The sequence below is a fragment of the Anabrus simplex genome, chromosome X (genome assembly GCF_040414725.1).
Source record: "Anabrus simplex isolate iqAnaSimp1 chromosome X, ASM4041472v1, whole genome shotgun sequence".
NCBI lineage: Eukaryota > Metazoa > Arthropoda > Insecta > Orthoptera > Tettigoniidae > Anabrus > Anabrus simplex.
Window position 1 is genome coordinate 218803758 of NC_090279.1, and position 22306 is coordinate 218826063.

Sequence of the window (22306 nt, forward strand, 5' to 3'; positions counted from 1 at the left end):
ATTTCAATGGGGGAAATGTTTGTAAAATTAGGAGATTATACAAAGAAGTGATGTGTTGCTTTTGCATCTCTTGACTGAATCCCTAAAATGTAAAATTAAAATTCCAGTATATATTTAATTCCTCCTTGTTTTATTATAACCAGGGCTCAGAAAATCCTGCGCCCCAGGTCTCCATGGTGACTGGAAATACGAGTCTAGTACCTACGTTTTTCTGATGTTGATATTCCCACTTTTACCTGCCAGTAGGCCTGCTTATGTGGATGGATTAAAAACAAATTATGATAAAATTATTAACGGATAAAGTTAACGTTTCAAATTTACTTTGAATGTCTAGTATATGTAATTCCACTCAGTTAGGAGAAGGCAATAACAAGGGTAGAATAGTAATACCAGTTCTTCTCTTCAAGGTGTTAAAGAAGTGTTGGTCCAAGATGAAGCAAGACACGCTGAGGTGATGTTTCTCAAGGGAGAACATACACTGAAATGTGCCAGACTGGAAGGAACTAGACAAATTTGGAGAAAATAAGTTATCTTTGTGTCAAAAAATAGACAGATTACTGAGTTTATGCAAGTTGCTTTGCATTGTGTCAGTGCTACCTGAGTCATGACAGAGTGTTTAGTTTAATGATCATAATAAATAACAATTTGTGGTCATTTATGGGGTCAGATGATCTCAATAATTTAATGTTTATTAACATGAATGGTCCATCATTAGAGAATTCTGACCCATTCAGAGCAGTAAAAATTGGTAATTCAGTGCTCAAACTACAAAATGTGTGCATGGAAATACAGCACACAAAACACGCACTGCTGCTTTGTACAACTTCTTTAGTTGTAATCTGTACACTAACTTTAAGTTTGTACTTTTTATACCAGTAACTATAGTTCAAGACCAAAGCACGTAGGCCTATGTAATACACTGTATTTGTATTACTGTAGTGCCTAATTTTCAGAACTGGCGCCTAAGCCAGAAGAAAATACCTTTCCCTGATTGTTTTGTTTCTAACATACTGCCCAGAGTGATTTGCGATAACAACATATTTATGAGTAATAAGACCAAAGCTTTTAAACTAGAATCATTTAAGTGATTGCAGGACAAATACTAAGTCGAGGTGACACAGCTCATTCTTACCCGACATGGACGAACATGTAGGTCAGATACCTCCACGCTTCATATCGTCTCTTGGGGTCGTAGAGGAGAGCCGTAGCAACAGGCCCGTTAGCATCGGTCTTATCATCCTTGAAGGCATCCCAGGCGAACAAGGCAATCTGAAGAGAGAAACACACAAGTCCTTGGATATGAAGAGGAGCTCTGAAAACTACGACAGAAGGCCAGTATGTATATTCTAAAGACTCAACTCAAAGTAACACGTAAGACAGGGACTGTAGGGTAGTGAGCATATCTGACGAATAACAAATAACTTGGTACATAGACGCAGCAATGGATGGAGTTTGTTTAGAAGGAAACCATACTTTCCAGTGTCGACTTAGTAAAATGTAACAAAAAACTTTGCAGTCTGTCAATCACACAAAAATGTCAGTATAAATTATAACACTATAAACATACCTGTACAAATAAATACACACTATTACACAAAGAATGACATGTTACGTTCTACAAGAACATCCTCAGATTCTATCAAATCACTTAAATCATGTGTGTGTATCTACAGTATTGTTTACGTTGCATAAACTTGCATCATTATTTGTTAATACTTGTTCATATTATCACCCAACTCTCCATCACTGACATTCAATCTCAAGACAAGTGAAACCCAAACAGTAGCAATGGCAATAAACAGAGGTGTGACCACTGAACATCTCGCTAGGAGACCATCCACTGGAAAGTGTGCAAAACTTTACATACCTCGGAAGTTTTATTTCTCGAGACACTAGCCACAAAAGAGGTGGCGAATAGAGTGCAAAAGAACTCACTTCTATCAGCAAGTAAGAACACTCCTCTGGGGTCCCAAAGTACTAACAAAATCAAAGCGGGTGATGTTCAATCAGTACTTCATATCAATCGTAACCTATGGTATCGAAACCTGCACCCTCACTAAGGACTCTTCAAGGTTACAATGATTAATTTTACTTCACAATGTCTTTGATAAGATACCCATTCTAAGAAACAGAAAGGTGAGCCAAATATATTTTGTGATTCACATTTTTTTTTTTCCTGATACAAAAACTTAATTTCCCTTTTAAGCCAGATTTGGTTAACCAGTATAATGGATAAGAAACATATCTCATTAAATAACAAATTAATGCGGTTGATGAATAGGTACAGATAGTTGAAAAGAAAAGAAGATGCCACTTTCTAGTATAACTTTGGATCTCAATAGTTATCCTCCATCCGTAAGAAACTTTTCTAAGGTCACTTTTATGGAAGAAGGAATCAAAACACTAGAGCAAGGTCAATTATAATTGGCCAAGTACTAATGGGGATACAGAGCTCATCACAACTTAAGTAGAAGTAGAAACAGTAATTCAAACTTTCCCACTTGAGTCCCAAGACGACATGCAACACAAAGTTAAAAAGAAAATTCCAACTCTTATTAAAGGTTTTAAATCTTCTCCGGGGAGGAAAAAAAAAAAAAAAGAGGAGGTTGCATAAGGATCTCAAAACTAAGATCAAACAGAATGAATTAATAGTAACTAAGGCTGATAAAGGGGGATCATTAGTAATTCTGGATAAAGTCGCATACTTAGAAAAACAGAGACGTTTTTAACAGCAACAAATTTAAGATTGAAGAGAGGGGACCCCCACCTCACGTACGCAAAAAGATCTAAAAGAGAAACCGTAAAAGTAGTTAGTGGGACGTAAAGCAAATAACATTATTATTTTTTAGATCGAAAAGAGCTTGTCAAGAAAGCTTCTTTTATTTTTAATAAGCAAGAGGTAAAAAAGCTGGATTGCATGAATCCGAAGATCCCAAAGGCTAAAGCACCACCAAAATTACATAAAGAAAATGCATATCCCCATTAAACCTATTATAAATTATCAACACAGTCCTACATATAAAGTTTTCCAGTATAAACATAAGTTTTTAACCTTTAATTATTCTTTCCACGACAAGAATCCAATTAAAAATTCAATTGATTTCTGCAAGAAAATTAGAGATTTCAAAGTAAGTTCCTTTCATACCACCTGCTCCTTCGACATCAAAGACACGTATTCCCATGTTCTTGTGAAAGAACAATTACCATTATTAAGAAGAATTTGCAGGAACACAATGGAGTCGGCAAACCTAAATAAAAGACTTTGTAAGTATCCTTAAATTTGTACTCAAACATAACTATTTTTCATTTAATAATAAAATTTATTGCCAGAAAGGCCTCCCAATGGGAGTACCGGCATTTTGGCGAATATTTATCTCGATTACCTCAAACATTCTCATATTATTGGAAAGATAGAAGGTTTAGATATATGGACATGTTATGTGGATGAAGTCTACGCATTAATAGACAGGAGACTTAATGAAAAAAATGAAATGGCGTATGGCTTTTAGTGTCGGGACTGTCCTAGGGCATGTTCGGCTTGCCAGGTGCAGATCTTTTGATTTGACGCCCGTTGGCGACCTGCACGTCATGATGAGGATGAAATGATGAAGACAACAAGTACATCCAGCCCTCGTGCCAGCGAAATTAACCAATGATGGTTAAAATTCCCGACCCTACCGGGAATCGAACTGGGACCCCTGTGACCAAAGGCCAGCATGCTAATCATTTAACCATGGAGCCAGAGAGGAGACTTATGATAGCAACAAAATCCTAAACATCATAAACAATTTAGATATGAACATTAAATTCACGTTAGAGAACGAAGAGAGAAGGGTTCCCTTAATTTTCTAATATAACCGTGAAATGGGAAAGTAATAACTTTTCCTTTAAGATTTACAGAAAACCCACGTTTGATTTAAATACCATAAAAAAAATAGTTCCTTGCACCCTAATGCTAAAAAAAGATCAGCTTACTTCAGTTTTGTTAACAGGGCATTCATGATTCCTCTCTTGAGAAAGAACTCAATTTTATCCGCTAACAGGCCCTTTTCAATGGATTCAATCTTAAGGCTGTTAATAAAATAATCAGTAATTTTTTTTTTTTTTTTTGCTTGTGACTTTACGTCACACCGACACAGGTAGGTCTTATGGCGATGATAGGAAAGGCCTAGGAGTTGGAAGCAAGCGGCCATGGCCTTAATTAAGGTACAGCCCCAGCATTTGCCTGATGTGAAAATGTGAAACCACGGAAAACCATCTTTGTGGCTGCCGACAGTAGGATTCGAACCCACTATCTCCCGGATGCAAGCTCACAGCTGTGCGCCTCTAACCGCTCGGCCAACTCGCCCGGTAAATTACTAGTAAACAGCAAACTAATCTTATTGCAGAATCAAAACCAGATCAGATGTAAGGCTTTTCAGGCGTTTGCTCTATTAACCAGTGTTTCGTCTTAGGTCTGACACTAGACTCATCAGAGTGGGATGTGTCAGACCCTACCCACTGAGATGTATGTAAAATTTACCTTCTTCTTCTTGAGACGCCTTCTCCAAGCGGAGGTTCGCGGTCCACATAACCAGCTCCGAACGTGATGTTGCAGCATGGAAATTATCTTCTGAAGTGCAGTTGTGCCATCTGATGTGTTCAATTTGAACTTTGTTGTCGTACACTTTGATCAAAGCATTCTCCCCGGTGATACGAATGGGGGAATAGAAACTCTGAATAATTAAACACAGCCATGCCATATGAACTTAAAGGGATATCCTTCAGGATCTTTAATGCAGTGGTTTCCCATTGCCTTCCGCATCCTAATGCCGTTGATCAACTGTAGGTTCTTCGCCTTTTGGGACCATTTCCTAGACCTACCATAATCCCAGTATATATGCGATAACAAACCTGTTCAATAAGCATAATTATAAAGTTGCATTTTCAACTAAAACAAAAAAAAACATAGGCTTTTGAACCAGAATTCGGTTAATAATCTAGAAATGAAAAAATTTCTCAACTCAGGAATCGACAGATTAACGTGCTCACAGTGTGAAATGTCATACAACGGGCAGTCTGGATGCAGTTTTATTAGATACCAAAAACAAGTTGATGCAATAAGGCATAACCGATTTTCAGCAATGGGAGCTCATAAAAACGCAACAGGTCACAAATTCGTTAGTATTGAGCAGGCTAATGAATAATTACAAGATTTTCTACATACATTTAAACATTATAATAAAGAAAATAATTTGGATGAAGTTATGGAGTATAAAAATCCTTCGTATGACCTTCTTTACTTCATTTGAGAGATTTGGGAATGGAATGCAACTTTGCGGCGAACAATATTATAACGTTAGATCGGCAGTGGTCACAACATGGAGTTCTCTCCCTGCAAGCAGTAACAAATAATGAGACAGCTAAAGACGCTCTCCCCCTCCTCTGCTTCTCTGCCTCGCTGCTGTAGTGAACAAGATTCTGCTCATACGCACCAGTACAACACTAGGCAGAGAGCTAAGGACGGACTGTGGAACCGCTCTTCAAAAATATGAGAGGCATTCAATATATAATGCAACACATTTTATTTCTCGGCCAATTTCGGTTTTAAAATATTCTAATTTTGTTTGGGGCATCTTTGGATATTCCTGCTTCGTCTTGTAGAGTTTCATTAATTTCCGATAGATAGCAGCACTATAACTAGCCTTCAAAATGGCATCTGTAATGGAGGTGCGTACGAAAAAGAGAGTACTTATTGAGTTTCATTTGGTGGAAAACCAGGGCATTACAGATATTCATAGGCACTTGCAGACTGTCTACAGAGACCTGGCATTGGACAAGAACACGGTGAGCCTTCTCCACAACAATGCAACACCTCACACAAGTCTGCGCACCCAACAGGAGCTCTCAAAACTGAAGTGGCCTATTCTTCCTCATCCACCCTACACCCTGGCCCTCAACTTTCATCTGTTTAGCCCAATGAAGGATGCACTCCACAGGAAGCACTTCGTGGATGATGGAGAAGTTATCGATGCAGAACGACGTTGGCTCTGACATCGACCAGTCGAGTGATACCATGCAGGCGTACAGGCCCTCGCATTACAGTGGCATAAGGCCGTAGCATTAAATGGAGATTATGTTGAAAAATAGGGTATTGTAGCAAAAGGATTGGGGAATAACATGGTGTGTTTGAATCCTCAATAAAACCAACCTGCGTTATATATTGAACTCCCTTCGTATATTAGATAAGTAACTCAGCCACATCTTAATATTACAACAGTCATTCACACACGTGTTTATACACTTTCCTTTCTTCCTGATTGCAGAACAGCTTACAAGCCACCATCTAAATTGCCAGCAGTCAAATACAGGAGAGTCACAAGATTTCTCAACAAGACAATGGGAACATTAGAAGCTCCCTTTCAAAACACAACAACAAGAATAGTGTTCTAAAGGACACTAAATAATCGTACACTTAGCTGATAATAATATAAGAAAATTTATTGGACTCCAACCTATTCAATACATTACAGGATGTTAACATTTTTAGTTAAACATCGTTAAAATGGAGACATGTTTCGCCCCCTATGTGGGGCATCATCAGTCATATCAAAGCACCTCAAAATTACACCAGACGTCTGGTTGGGACTTATGAACATGATATGCGAGAGAGAGTACATTAAAAAACACTTACAAGGTCTTATCTTAAACGAAATAACAAATTGACTAGTTACACGTAGTAAAATACGTTAGTGGTTCTTAACATTAAAAACGAGGCCATCACATGTACAGTATAAAACAATGAAGATAATTAAAGTCTATTTGATGTTGAGTTCGAAGGTAGTTTTACGCAGTATATATAAAAGTTGGAAAATAAAATACAATTATAAATAAGTGTACAGTAATTGTAAATTGTATTTTATTTTACAACATTTATATATACTACGTAAAACTACCTTCGAATTCAACATCAAATAGACTTTAATTACCTTCATTGTTTTATACTATACATGTGATGGCCTCGTTTTTAATGTTAAGAACCACTAACGTATTTTACTATGTGTAACTAGTCAATTTGTTATTTCGTTTAAGATAAGACCTTGTAAGTGTTTTTTAATGTACTCTCTCTCGCATATCATGTTCATAAGTCCCAACCAGACGTCTGGTGTAATTTTGAGGTGCTTTGATATGACTGATGATGCCCCACATAGGGGGCGAAACATGTCTCCATTTTAACGATGTTTAACTAAAAATGTTAACATCCTGTAATGTATTGAATAGGTTGGAGTCCAATAAATTTTCTTATATTATTATTGAGATTCTTTCAATACGGAAATTAAAATGATTTTCATTACTTGTAACAATTAGCTGATATCAAATCGGCTCTTGACCTGCTGTACGACTGGCTGCAAGCTGCAATTAAAGACTTCGTACCTGCATAACGGGCTACTACCAGCAAATATCAACACTGGATATCACAAGAGACCAGACTGATACTATTTAATAAGAAGAGAGCTTGGCGCCTATGGAAAGACTTCCCTAACCCACACATACTCACAATACCTTCGTTAAAATCCGCCACCACGCGAGGTTTATGGTCAGAAGAGACTACAAAAGACACGTAGACACTGTCGCTGAAAACCTCCGCAATAATCCCAAGCGCTACTGGAGTCTCATCAACACACGGAGAAGGACGGAGCGGATTCCTGTCAGCGTGAACCATGATGCAACAGCAGACGGCGCCGATCGCAATGAACTGTTCAGGTATTTCTTCTCCAATTTCTCCCCTCCCTTACAAAACCAACTGCTCCCTCCCATTGGTACAGCTTCAAACAGAACCCTATCAAGCATAACTACCACACCAAGTGAAGTTCATAACCTTCTTCAAACTCTTCGTACCAACAAAGCTACCGGTGCTGACACTATAGGTCCTCTTTTCCTAAAAAATACTGCCAGCACTCTTTGCGTCCCTCTCTCTAAATTATTTAACAGATGTTTTGCCGCGGGCTATTTTCCTATTACCTGGAAACAGGCAAATATTGTTCCACTTCTCAAATCTGGCAACAAATTTAATGTTTCATCTTACCGACCAATTTCTATTCTCCCCACACTATCCTTTATCTTTGAAAAAATTATACACCGGCGTCTCCTCGCATTCACTTTGCCGTATATCTCAACCAAGCAGCATGGTTTTCTAGCAGGTGGCTCTTGTCTAACAAACCTGGCCGCTCTGCATAGCTTTGCATCACATGCCATTCCAGCTAAATCACAGCTGGATATCTGCTACGTAGACATTTTGAAAGCTTTCGATTCTGTAGACCATACTCTGTTGCTCCATAAACTCTCCGAACGATTTAATATACATGGCAGTCTTCTGACCCTTCTTGCTGGCTTCCTACATAACCGTTGGCAGAGAGTGGAAATATCAGGCACTTCATCCTCATGGTTACCAGTCACCTCCGGTGTCCCACAAGGCAGTACTCTTGGCCCCTTGCTGTTTTCTTTGTTTATGGACGATCTGCAGTCCGAACTCAACGAGACACCGAATACCCTACTCTTTGCTGTCGACTGCAAGATATTTAGGGAGATCAGGAATCCAGCAGATGCAGCTCTGCTACAGTCCTCACTTAATGCCCTCTCGAACTAGTGCCGTACTTGGAAACTTATCCCCAATCCACAAAAATGCAGCCACATGATCATAACACTATGTAAATCTCCTCTACCGACGTCATATTACCTACTCGATAAGCCCATCACCGTAGTTACGCAACAGCGTGACCTAGGGGTAATATTCGATACAAAATTACAATTTAAGACCCACATAGAAACATATACAACCAAGGCTATGAAATTACTACGCATTCTCTATTGCTTCACAGAAATTTCTGACCCCATTGCTCTTCGTCACTTCTTCCTCACGATCATTCAACCACTCTTAAACTACTGCTCTCCGATTTGGACAACAGCCGCCTCCTCCAATACTAAGCAGTTAGACAGAGCAGTGTCCTTCTTTGCTGCAATTGTAAGGAACAGAAACCCCAAGCTCAGAAATCTGTCTACGCAGCAGGCATTAATGGCAATTAATATGTCACCGCTGCACATCAGGCGACAGGTAGCTGACCTGAGTTTTCTCTACGGGATCTTAAATGGATATTACCGCTCAGAACATCTTGTCTCACTCTTCTCTCTCCGTGTTCCTTCCCGCTCCACCAGAACGAAAGACCTCCTCCACATTCCCCACACTCAGCACTCAATACTTCAACGATCTTTCCTAATCCGCCTCCCAACACTCTTCAACAATATTAATAGGGGACAAGAGCTTGATATAGCATCAAATAAAAGTATATTCAAGAAGAGTGTAAATAGTCTCTTAAAGACAAGTTCATGTGAAGGGATTATACCGTCATCTTGACCCACGACGACTTGGCTATGAACATGGACATTCTCATGGTTTTTGATTTGGACAGTTGTTATTAGTAGGCTGTGTACCTGATCTTGTTATATTTTGTTATGTTTGTTATATTTTATTTTGGAAGTTTACATTTGTTAAATAGTCTGTTGACAGTGCAAGTGAAATTTGCTCAGTGTAGCTGTATCTTGTGCTTTGTGAATAAATAAATAGATAAATTGTACCTAATTTGCTATGAAGATTTTATCAAGAAATTTTTACATAACACATGAACAGTGACAATGGTAAACTTTATAGTGTTAAGCTATTTTTATTAACAATATATTTTAGTGAGAATTAATTCATGTGCCATATTCCCTTTCCATCCAAGAACACACACACCCCCACCCTTTTTTCATGAAACGTACTTTTTAGTATAATTAAGTTTAAAAAATTAATCTGTGTGTTAACATTATCATCATCAATGTCCCACTCCAGTCTCCCGGGTGTTAAGATAGTAAAATCTGTCCTTGTTAATTGTACATTACGCCTTAACATTTGTAGCTGAAGATGGGTACAATTTGGACGAAGCATTTTCTACAGTTTTTAAATTGCCTTAGGCAAATAAACAGTATAGATCAGGTGGAACCATTGTGTTTTTTTACTTCTTTTAACAGCGTATAACACTGATATGCGAAATGTAGACGATTGCTTACCACTGAACAGAGGAAGTGCTGCCAACCCTAGCGTGGAGGACACCATTCGGCGCGTACTCCAGGAGCCGGACGTAGCAAAGGTGCTAGCCGATGCGGTTGCAGCCAGCATAGAAACTAAAATTTTAAATAGAGTGGAGGAGGCACTGTCCGAGTTCAAGACTTTGAACGAGGAACTTAAAAAACAACTTAGTTTAAAGGACAGTGAAATTGAAAAATTGAGGCAAAGCTTGGAGGAGCTAAGGACATCGTCTAAAGAAGAAATTATCTCTCGGACTGATGACCTCGAGCAGTACCAGAGGAGAGACAATCTGCGAGTGTTTGTTGTGCCTGAGACTGAAGGGGAAGACACTGACCATCTTGTACTGGATGTTGCACGAAAAATAGGAGTTGACATTCAGTTAGCCGATATTTCGCGCAGCCACCGTGTTGGTCCAAAGGCGGGGCAGAAACCTCACCCAATAATAGTTAAATTTGTGTCATACAGAGACCGCAGCAGACTGTTTCATAACAAGAGGAAGCTTAAAGGAAGTGGGGTCACCATCCGGGAAGATCTGACGACCTGCCGGCTGAGCATCCTTCGTGCAGCAGTGGAGCGTAACGTGTGGACCAAGGACTGCACGGTCATCATTCGCAAACCAGACGGCAGCAAAATCCGAGCAACACGGATGGAACACATCACATTGTAAATATTAAGATAACATTATTTTCCATAGTTATGAAACTCCGTTGCCCACTACTCTGAACTGTAACTTTGATATTTCAGTATTACTATATTTGTATACACCTTTCCTATTCGTAACACTTCATTTTTAATTTTAATTAACTTTTGAAATTAACCAAATACGTGTATTCTCGTTCTTATTTTTTATGATTATTATTAATGTAATATTTTTTAAATCGTTTCAATGCTTTACCAGTAATATATACGTCACTAATTTAAGACAAGACACCCCTAGTTTAGTTGTGCTTTAAAAATATTAGGTAATTTTATGCACAGTTAATTCATTACCTGCACCCTTGTACTTCAGTTAACGATAATTTCCTCCTAGCCCCTCGTGTTTATTTGTTTATTTTGGTGACTTACATTCTACCAAGTTGGTTACTGTCACGAGTCACAATGGACATTCCTCTGACGTCACCTGTCTATCTCAGCAGCCACCAGACCATATATCCTCTCCTTTCCTCCCGCTGTGTCCACTCCCCCCACCCTCTAGTTCCAACCCTGACCAAAGTACCGCTAACATTCTTAAGAACTTCGTCTCGCAACATCCTAGAGCTCTTCACGTCTGCCATATAAATGGCCAAAGCTTATTAGCTGTCAATCGAATGGATGAACTTACAGAAATATTCACCCCATTTGTTTTCCATGTCCTACTAGTGTCTGAGTCATAGTTGACAGATAAGAGCCCGTCTTCTTTGTGTCAACTTGAAGGATACTCGCTTCTGAGAAATGACCGCACCCACAAGCGAGGTGGAGGGGTATGTGGCTATTTCTTAACCAGCCTCAAACCCAAAATGTTAGGTCATTCACCAGGCAGGTATGAGAGAAAACCAGAATACATGTTCGTAGAAATAACAGCGAACGGGATTAAAGCACTTGTAGGAGTAGTTTACAAACCTCCGAATATAGGCCATTTAGAAGACTATGAAGCTGACTTAACTGAACTGCTGCCAGACTACCCCCACACAATAATTATGGGAGATTTTAATACGGACTTAACTGACGTAACTTCTCCCGAAAACACGCGACTTAAAACATTGTTTCAATCCTATAATATGGACATTTTGCCTCTCTCTCCAACTCGCCACACATCTCATTCGCACACTCTGTTAGATCTTATAGTTACCAGCAATTCAGACAGAGTTCTCAATGTTGGTCAAACCTCTGTACCTGGTATTTCTGCACATGACGCAATATACATCTCGTATAACCTCCGACCACCGAAACGCTCCCAGAAATTTATTACCTATCGACCATTGAAAAATATAAATAAAGATAGACTCTTCCAGGACGCAAGCAACATACCCTGGCATAACATAACGACATAAAACAAACTAGATGACAAAGTCACCTTCTTTAACAGCAAAGTAACGGAGTTATTTGACAAGCATGCCCCAAAGCGGCGAGCGACAATATCTAAAGAACCCTCCCCGTGGTTAAATGACGACATTAGACAACTAATGAAACAAAGAGACTGCGCCCACAGACAATATAAAAATGACCCTACTGTACAAAAGTTTGACGAATATAGGAAGTTACGAAACAAGACAACACAACAAATACGGAATGCTAAACTGCGGCACGCTTACAGTTTAATTAAGCCTAATGGTAGAACAGCGACGACATTGTGGAAATCTATTAATAACCTTGGACTTACGAAGAACAAAAACAAAGACGAAATTACAGTACCTCTCGAGGCTCTTAACGAGTACTTTATTGCTAGTTCCTCTGCAGTACAACCTGTTGACTAACAGAAACTTATGAACCATTACGATACACACCCCACCCCTGACAGAGATAAATTCTATTTCAGTCACGTGACACCCCTCCAAGTCAGGAAAGCAGTCCTTAGGATAAGCACAAAAGTGAAAGGAATTGATGACATTGGGACTGACATGGTCAAACTAATTCTTGATTTTATATTACCAACCTTAACCCATATAATCAATTTCTTTCTGCTATACTCCACATATCCAACTCTCTGGAAGAAGGCTATTGTGCTACCTCTTCCGAAAAGTCAAACGCCTTTGAACGAGGGAGACTATCATCCAATATGTATTTTATCAGCTTTATCTAAAATCTTAGAACATATAGTCCATAAACAAATGTCAGAGTACCTTCAAACGCACAATCTCCTTAATCCTTTCCAGTCCGGTTTCCGACAAGGACATAGTACAACTACAGCCTTACTCAAAGTGACTGAGGACATTCGACAAGAAATAGAGAGAGGACGAGTCACAGTTCTAGTACTACTAGATTATAGTAAAGCTTTTGACAGAGTAGACATTGACATATTACTTGTAAAACTGAAGGCTCTACATTTTTCTCGGAGTACGATTGCTTGGATGCATTCCTATCTTCACGGACGTCAACAATGTGTGAAAGGTAATAATGGAATTGTTTCCTCATGGCGCCACGTGAATAGAGGAGTCCCTCAAGGCTCTGTACTTGGACCTCTTCTTTTCGCACTCTTTGTGAATGACATATCATCGAATTTAAGACATTGCAAATACCACATGTACGCTGACGACCTTCAACTCTACACAGACTCTACAGCACAAGACCTTCAGGAAAATATAGACTTACTAAACATTGACTTACAGACTGTTAGTGAATGGTCTGCTGCCCACGGCCTGCCACTGAACCCTACAAAGTCACAAGTAATCCTTCTTGGCCATCAGAATCAAATGGCAAGTATCAATAAACGTCCATTGCCAAGAGTAATCCTTCAGAATGTTGCAATTCCTTTTGTACCGCAAGTGAAGAACCTCGGCGTTATCATGGACAAACGCATGACTTGGTCTGGACATATCTTACATATCTGCCAAAAGGGTTTCTCTGCTCTTCATTCTTTATATAAATATAAATACATATTTCCAATAAAACTTAAGCAGAAATTAATCGAGGCTCTTGTAACGCCACATTTCGACTATTGCGATGTTGTTTTCAATGATGTGAGGGCACTGCTGTCCCTAAGGCTACAACGCGCTCAAAACGCATGTGTGAGGTATATATGCAATCTAAGAAAATATGACCACGTGTCATCATCTTTCCTAGAACTAGAGTGGTCGCGACTCCACGTTCGCCGTAATCATCATACTCTGTCTCTCCTCCACCGAGTCCTTACTACATCTTCCCCATCTTACCTTTCTTCGCGTTTCCATTATTTCTCAAATGTGCATAGCAGAGATACACAGGCTAAAACATCAAACCTGCTCGTCATTCCTCACCATCGAACTGCAACATATAATAACTCATTTTCTGTGTTTGCCGCCCAAGAATGGAATCGTTTACCGGATGACGTCAGAGGAATACCAACCACATGGTCATTTAAAAGAGCGTTAAGAGGTACAGGAGGATACGAATGAACTGTGCGTTTCTAGTACTTTACTGATAGTGTTAGTACATTATTACCACTAGCTATTATTATTATTATTATTATTATTATTATTATTATTATTATTATTAGGCCTATTATTATTGTTGTTGATGTAAGTATGTTTATCTCACTGGGGTGGAATTTTATTTCTGTTATAAAGTATTTAGATTGTCTTTAACTGTGCTATACTTAGTATTAATTACGGTAGTGTTAACTTTGATTCTACGTACAAATTGGTTTAGTGTAAGAGAAGGCCTAATGGCCTTAACTACACCAATAAAGACATTTATCTATCTATCTATAAGTAGTAGTAGAGGACCAAGCTCGATAACTTCAGCTGCTTTAGTGCGACCAGTATCCAGTATTCAGCAGATAGTGGGTTCGAACCCCACTGTTGGCAGCCCTGAAGATGGTTTCCCATTTTCACAGCAGGCAAATGCCGGGGATGTACCTTAATTAAGGCCACTGCCACTTCCTTTCAGTCCTGGACCTTTCCTGTCCCATCGTCGCCATAAGACATTTCTGTACAGCAACTTGTACATAGTCAATGAGCTGCATGATTGTGAGCAAGTGCAAGAAGACTTTGACAAAACTGTTTGATGGATTTACTGATTACTTTTTAAGAGGATATTGTGACTATGTCTGCCATTTTAAAGCGCAGCCTTGGGTGGAGCAAGTCAGCCTAGTTCCCATCAGCTGGCGACATCACCGAGTTACGCCGCCCTCTTCTCACTGCAGGCAACTCTCAGCAAGGGATTGAGAGGGAAGGGTGGTGCGTGTAGCTGAGCCACGAGGAAAAACATTGTAGCCGGGGACAGCGTGTGAATACTGTCGTTTGTGTGCAAACCCTGTACTGCGTACAGATTCATGAGACTCTGTGCATGCGCGTAACCTCTGAAGTGTGCAACCGCTACTCTGGTTCAGGCTTAGTGTCAGAGAGACAGTTGGAGAAGTGACTGTAGTGTAAATGTTTTAGCTCGTGTTAGACTGAACAGAGAAAATGAACTAGAGTGACTGTGTAATTGTTTAGCAATTAATGTTAATTAATATATTTTAGAGTAAACTCTGCCAGACGTGTATTTATTTACTTGCTTCTCGCCCCCATGTTAAAATATACAACTGGGCAGTCATCCAAATGTTCAATGGACAGCGGACAATGGTATGATGGTAAACGGGGTGAAAAGTCAGGTAGTACACGAGGAATAGTCCTCCACATTTTAATAACTTTGTTTGATGGGATGAAAGTACCTAGATGTTCATATAAGAAGAGATCTTCACTGGAGTTATCACACTAACGAGGTTGTAAATAAAGGTAACAAACCTCTTCATGTGGTTGTAAGGGTATTTAGGGGTATAACCATAATCATATGGCCTCAACTAGTGTGCAGGCTGCCTGCTCGTTCCTCCAAGCCTACTAGATGGCAGATTAAACTGAATCTCTCTTGCATATATGCATAAATTTTCTTTTCTTTTAAGGAGTCACCAGTTGGACTATTCAATTTGGTTACATATAATCCAACCAAATGTTAAGTTAGAGATAATATGGCCAAGTATTTTAAAGTTTTTTTGTTTGGATTACAGCTTTAGCTGCCGTCTGGCAGAGTAACGTGGAGTTTATGGCTGAGTTTTAATTAATTTTGTCGGGTAAACACCAAACATGCTATCAGAGATCTTTTACATGCCTACATCGTACGACATGGAGTGTCGAACGGATTTCTTCCGCCTTTCAAAAATCTGACTACCTCTGCCAGGTTTGAACCTGTGTACTTGGTATAAATTTGTTCACTCAGTGGACGTTAGATACCACGCACGTAAATTTTGATGGTTCGTGGTGTGAGTTTCTGGACTTGTGTTGAGGTGACTATGACTATACAAACCACTGGTGGGTAGCATCCTGCTTCACAGCATTTACTGAGGTAAGTAAGCCTAAGACTAATGGGGATAGCATAGTCCCACTTCTATATGACACGTTAGGGTCCCCTTGGAAGAGCTTAATAAATTCAGAGAGGTTTCCAGACTGAACAATGAAAGGCATAACAATCTATAACAAACACATGTGTACATAAATATTCATTGGATTCCTTATTTCATTTATTTTTATGTTTTAATGAATTAATATTCACTTAAAATATAAAAACATGATCATTTTATTTATTAATTTCATAATTTATAGATACTGTAATAAGAGTTTTTATAATAATTGTAAAAATTAACGTTAGTGAATAAAAAATAACTTTTATTAATAAAAAAGATTCGCACAATGTGCAAAGAAAATAAATTTAGCTCTCATTTGCATCGAGGCAGAATTTAGTCACTGACACTAATGTTTTCCAGCATAACATTGCGTGGACCTCTCACAGCTTTTCCCACACAATTTGCATAAACACTGTAATTCGTTTGGTTCATGGTAGTTGGCTCTGCTGCATATCCGGTGGTGAAATCCATGAACAGCAAATCGTGTCATTACATTTCTAAGTTCATATCCGGGCTTTTTCCATTCACTGTTTAACATAGCGTCTGTAGAGTAGAATTCCAGCCATATTTCTTTCCGTTTTCTCTGAAGATCTATGAGCAAATTCTGGTATGCCGGTGTAGAGGGTAGTTGCAGTTGTAGGCGGAGATCTTCTATGAAAAATGTTTCTCTTGCCAGCACATATACCAGGTGCGATCGGGCATACTTTGATACACATAAAGCTTTTTTTAGGAATTTGGCTTTCACTTTTTCTATATCTGCTGGATTGCTTTTGGTAAGATACTCCCAAATTAATGCCATGCCATATGTTATTACAGGGGTAATTTTCAATTTGAATACTTCCATTACGGTTGCCAGCGAGATCTTTGGTAGATATTTTATTTTTTATAGCAGGTTGCGGCTGTTATTCTTTCTTTGACATGTATCCGTGAAAACAGTTCCATATGTCTGCAAGGTGATCCCTAGGTATTTAAAGTGAGGGACGACTGATAGTGGCTCGTTCTTGTATGTGATCTTGTCATTGGCTGTTGATCTGGCTCCTTTCCTGAACGTCATTGTCACGGTTTCCTTTTCGTTAAGTTGCAGTTCATTTCTGGTGGCCCACTTTTCCAGTTGGTCAAAGGCTTCTTGAAGTTTTGTTATCTCGGGTGACATAAGAGCCATATCGTCGGCATAGACCAGTATTTTGACGTCTGCTTTGATGTATTTGGTGATATCTGATGTGGCTATATTGAACAATAATGGGCTAAGTGGATCTCCTTTTAGCACGCCATTTTTCTGTTCTAGCGGCCTGGATCGGTCAACACTGTCGTCTATCTGTACCAGGTTATGCCCAAGTATATTCCTAATAATTCTTGTGATGTAATTTTCCCCTATGTACCCTACCAGCTTTTCTATTATCATGGATCTGCTTATGAGGTCAAATGCCTTGGTATAGTCCACGAAGGTCACATGGAGCTTTCCTCTCGGATTCCTCAGGGCTTCCTCAATTTTGTCCATAAGACATTTCACAGCGTGTAAAGTCGATTTGCCCTTGGTGAAACCGAACTGCTCTTCAGGGATGAATTTCTCTATCATCTTGTATAGGCGGTTATTCAGGAGACTCGTTAGGATTTTGAAGGCTGTACATTCTAATGCTATGCCCCTGTATGCATTCGGATCTTCAATATCTCCTTTACCTTTATACAACAGCTTCAGCATGGCTTGCCGCCAGATTTTTGGCACTGTACCTTGTTTCAGGCATTCGTTAAAGATGTCCTTCCATAGGTCTAAAAAGTATGGCGCCGTGCTTTTGATATGTTCATAGTAAATTCCATCTGGTCCACAGGCTTTATTGTTCTGAGTGTTCTTAATTGCTTTATCTATTTCTGTTCGATTAAAAAGTTAAAAATGCACTTCCATAACATTTGTCGCTTTTGGTCGTGTTTCACGTGCTTGAAGGACTTTTTTTAAATGGTCTTCCCATACATTCATTGGTATATCTTTCGGAAATTAGGCTGTTTTGTTTTTAGTGCCTTGTACCACTTCTCTGTTGCTTCTTCTATCATCTTCGGTTCTTCACGTTTTTTGAATTCTTCTTTTTGCCCTTTTCACGTTTTCTATGTATTGTTTCCTGGCATCGTTTTAATGATGTAAATGAATAGCATTGGGTTATTTTATAGCTCTATGTAGCGCTGTTAAGGCCTCTTTCTTTGCTTGGGTGCATTTTTTGTTGAACCACGGATTTTTCGTCGGTTTTCGTTGAGAAATGTCGACGGTGTTATCTTTGATGAGCTTTTCCACGTTTGCTACTACTGAGTCCAACTTCCCCATCCATATTTCCTGCTGTATATAGTGCGTGTCAATGAGGGCAATTGCATCCGTCTCTATTCTTCTGCTGAGTTTCGTCTTTTCCTTTTGAACATTCGCTTGTTGTATGCCTGGTAGATTTATAGTAGTATCCACAGGCAGATGTTTTCTCGCAACTACATTCGTGATGATGTTTTGTTGAGCTATACTTGCGTTGCTAAAGACCAGATCTATTGTACTGGTGCCGTTTACTCCAATATAAGTTTTTTCGCTGCGTTCATTAACTAAAGTTAGTTCTTCCGCATTTATATAATTTATTACTGCTTCTGATTTTGTTTGCACTAAATTGATTCTGCAGTTCAGATCTCTGGCTAGTATGAAGTGTCTGTACTGGATAACATATAGAAGGCGGTTGCTAGTTCATCTGTTATATCCTCTTCTTTATATTCTGGTTGAAAATATGCACTTATAATTTTACATGATTTTGTTTCTACAGCTAAAATATTGTCTTTTCTTAGAATCACTTTAAAGGGAGCTAGTTTGGGTTTTAGAAGAACAGTTATGCCACCTTTTGGCCTTCCTCGATCGCCTTGTTTCGCAAAAGAGTGTACGGAATAAAACTTTCCGTGGCTCTATTCTGATGTGAGGAAAGTTTCAGTTAGTATCACTAAGTCGTATGTCTGTAGGAGGTCTCCTGGGACGAGTTGGATGGCATTTCTAATTCCTTGAGAGTTCCATAATAATATTCTCACCCACTCTTTTTGGAGATTCGTTTTACATTCATGAATTGTTCTCTTTATGTTCATTGGCGTGTTTTCTTTACATATGTGCGTCCAGGTTGACACCCTTGTTCTGTCCGTTTGAATAGCGACGTGAGAAACGAAAAGGTCTTACTACCACTCCTTGAGGCCAGAAATCTGCTCTTTCAGTTTCCCTGAGGTGTACATCGGGAAACCTATCTTGAAAGCTTTATTTAATCCTCTAGTGATCAGTTCTTCACATTCTATATTATTTGTTATTCCTTTTTTGTAGAGGTAGCTTTGGAGTTTTTCAGTTGTGACTTGTCTTGCTAGTCTACCGACATAGAGCCATGCAATTCTTTCTCATGCTTGAATGGAGTCGTTTCCTTCAACTGAAGACCCTATCATGATTCGCTGCCGTCTTCTTTGACCTCTCCGTTCTCCTTGGGTAATGCTATCCATGTTCACATTCTCTTCCTTGTATTCTTCAATTAATTCTGCATTTCGTATGTCCTGTCTGGAGTATTGTGTGTTTTGGTGACTATTCTCGGTTGATTCTTCTTGAATGGGTTCTTCTTGCGTAACTTCTTCTCTTGTAGTATCTTCCCCTCGTCTAATGGCTAAGTTTTCAGATTCTTGGGTGAGTGGTTGTTTTGGTAATGTTTTGTCTCTTATTTTGTAGTTGGTTGCATTTGTTTTCCAGATTTTGTCAGGTCCCATTATGAAAGTGTTGCATACTAAGTTCTGCATATGCAAGAGCCTCTATCATGTCACCCAGTTTCTTATTAAAATCAGTTCGCATGTCTTCCAGTTCTTTTCGCACACTCTTTCCTGCTTTATATAAAGTGAAGTCTTGTTTGCAGTTATAGCACATCCATAGAAGTTTCTATTTCTTTTTGCTTGTCGATCTCAGGGCGTTGAATTGTCCTTGTTGTAATTCAATGCATGCTAGGTGGTGCCATCTTTGACATAGGCTGTCGCACGATATGGCTGTGTCATTTTCACCTACTTTCTTGTCACAGACGGGACATATATCTTGCTTGGTGGAGCTATCACTGGTTGGCGAGTTTGGTTGGTTATTGTCGTTGGTCATGTCTAACCTCTTTGGTGTCTTTAGAAAGACGTCACAGTATATCTCTGTGCTATTATTCTGATGCTCTAAACTTCCTGACTCCTGACACGATGGCAGTGAACAGGCAATTACGTGTTCTGTTTATTCTTTGAAGAAGTAGTCTGCTCTGTTATTCAGTATGGAAAAATATCAAGATATGGAAAGATAGTATTTCCTTCTAGGAATTCTTTCTTGCTCCACAAACCACTACGGTGAGATTATAATGTAGGAAACTAGCACTTTATATTCATAAATCACTCACTGTATTAATCTAGATGAACCACATTCACTATGAATAATGATATAAATTATAAGTTATTTCTTACCCTAGTTTATTTAATTCTTAAAATTTACTATGATGATAAAGTCCTACATATAGCAGTCAGTAAATTTCATCATTAAAATTCAGCAATTAGCATGGTGATGTGTAGTTGAATTTGAAAGGCCTGTTGTAGCCACAAGTTATACAAAGTGACATACCTCGACAAGACTGATGATCACCATGCAGATTTTGGGAGGACTGCAGCTGTATTCTTCCTCGTAGTCCCCTCGTCCGTCCACTTCATCGCTGTCTCTGTATCGTGGCACCACTGTGGACCTCACGTACCTGTCCAACATATGGCCCATGATGGAGCGAAACTCTTTCGTGTGGACCTGTGAGAACGACACAAGACAAGTGGATCTTAACTTAATACTATTACTCTCCTCATCAATGATGATACCTACAGAGCTATGAAACAAACAACTGGAAACTGTAAGAAAAACAGAAGCAGTAATACTTTCATGTTTATGAACATTGGAACTGCGTGCAGGCAGGTTGAAGTGTGTGTAGCGGCTCGTGATGAGAGTTCACATATTATTTTAAGTTTTAAAAATGTACGCGATTAACCCTGGAGAGGGCACGTCATGGTCTTTTTGACCGGGTTCAGAGATAAATGTTTATAGTTCTTAATGTAGCGGACCGTTAGCTTCCATCCTCTCGTTACATTAGACTGGACTTGTCCACTATCAGTGTGTATAAACAATTCACCCCTCCTCCCATGCTTCTCAGTTTCAGCCTGAGTACATTGTTTGACGGACTCGGTCTAAAACTCCTGGCGCGCCCCATTACGTATGAGTGTTTGTGAGTTAAGTTTTGTTTTATTTTTTCGGTTAATATACTAAGAATGTGTCAGTTTTGTTTTATTTTTGTACAAAATAGTGCCTTCATATATACTGAAGTCCAATAATCATGGGTAGAAATAGGGAAAGAGAAATCGAAACAGTTTTAGAAAAGGAATATTCACCAAATGTTAGAATTGCAAGTGATACATACGAAGTCAACATCGCTTTCAAAACACGGAACACAAATCAAAACATATTTTGTAATCAAAACACTGTCAACGTAAATAATAACCGCTACACAGGCTCAGGAATTTATAGACGCAATTGTTCTCAATGTAATTTTTCGTATATCGGTCAAACTGGACGCACCTTCCAAACTAGATACTTAGAACACTTTAAGGCCCAAAAACATAATAAATTTTCTGCAATGAGTATCCACGTGAGGGACACTAGTCACCACTTCACCACAATAGAACGGGATTTAAAAATCTTAAAAAAGAATCGAAAAAGGCAGGCTAAGGACCGAATTTGAAAACCTATACACCTTCTTGGACCAACACTTTAATAAAGACAAAATCTTGAATGAATTAATAGATATAAAAAGCCCACTTTATGATCAAATTCCTATTCTACTTCAAAAAATGAATTTTCAAGACAATAACTTTTTTTAAATCTTTAATACCACGTCAGCTAACCAAAGTTGATATCTAAAATCATAGATATTTTGCGGAGTATTTTTTCCAGATTTACGCCTATTCTTTAATTTACTGCTGCATCCAGTTTGATTTTTATTATATATAGTAGTTCTGTTAGATTTAATGATTAACCTCAACATTATCATGGTCAGACATACACATTTTTATAACCCCTTTGTCCATAATACTAATATTATTACTTATAACATTGT

General features: G+C 38.8%; 1 protein-coding gene across 4 annotated transcripts in view; it reads right to left on the minus strand.

Moving 5' to 3' along the window:
- rho-4 (rhomboid-4) overlaps nt 1-22306 on the minus strand; it is a 128731-nt gene that overhangs the window by 22403 nt on the left and 84022 nt on the right. For all 4 annotated transcript variants that reach the window (XM_067158848.2, XM_067158847.2, XM_068230568.1 and 1 more), the window contains 2 exons: nt 20776-20949; nt 1133-1269 (listed from right to left, as the gene is read on the minus strand). In XM_067158848.2, the coding sequence (XP_067014949.2) occupies nt 1133-1269; nt 20776-20949 (311 nt within the window). The remainder of the gene's footprint in view (nt 1-1132; nt 1270-20775; nt 20950-22306) is intronic.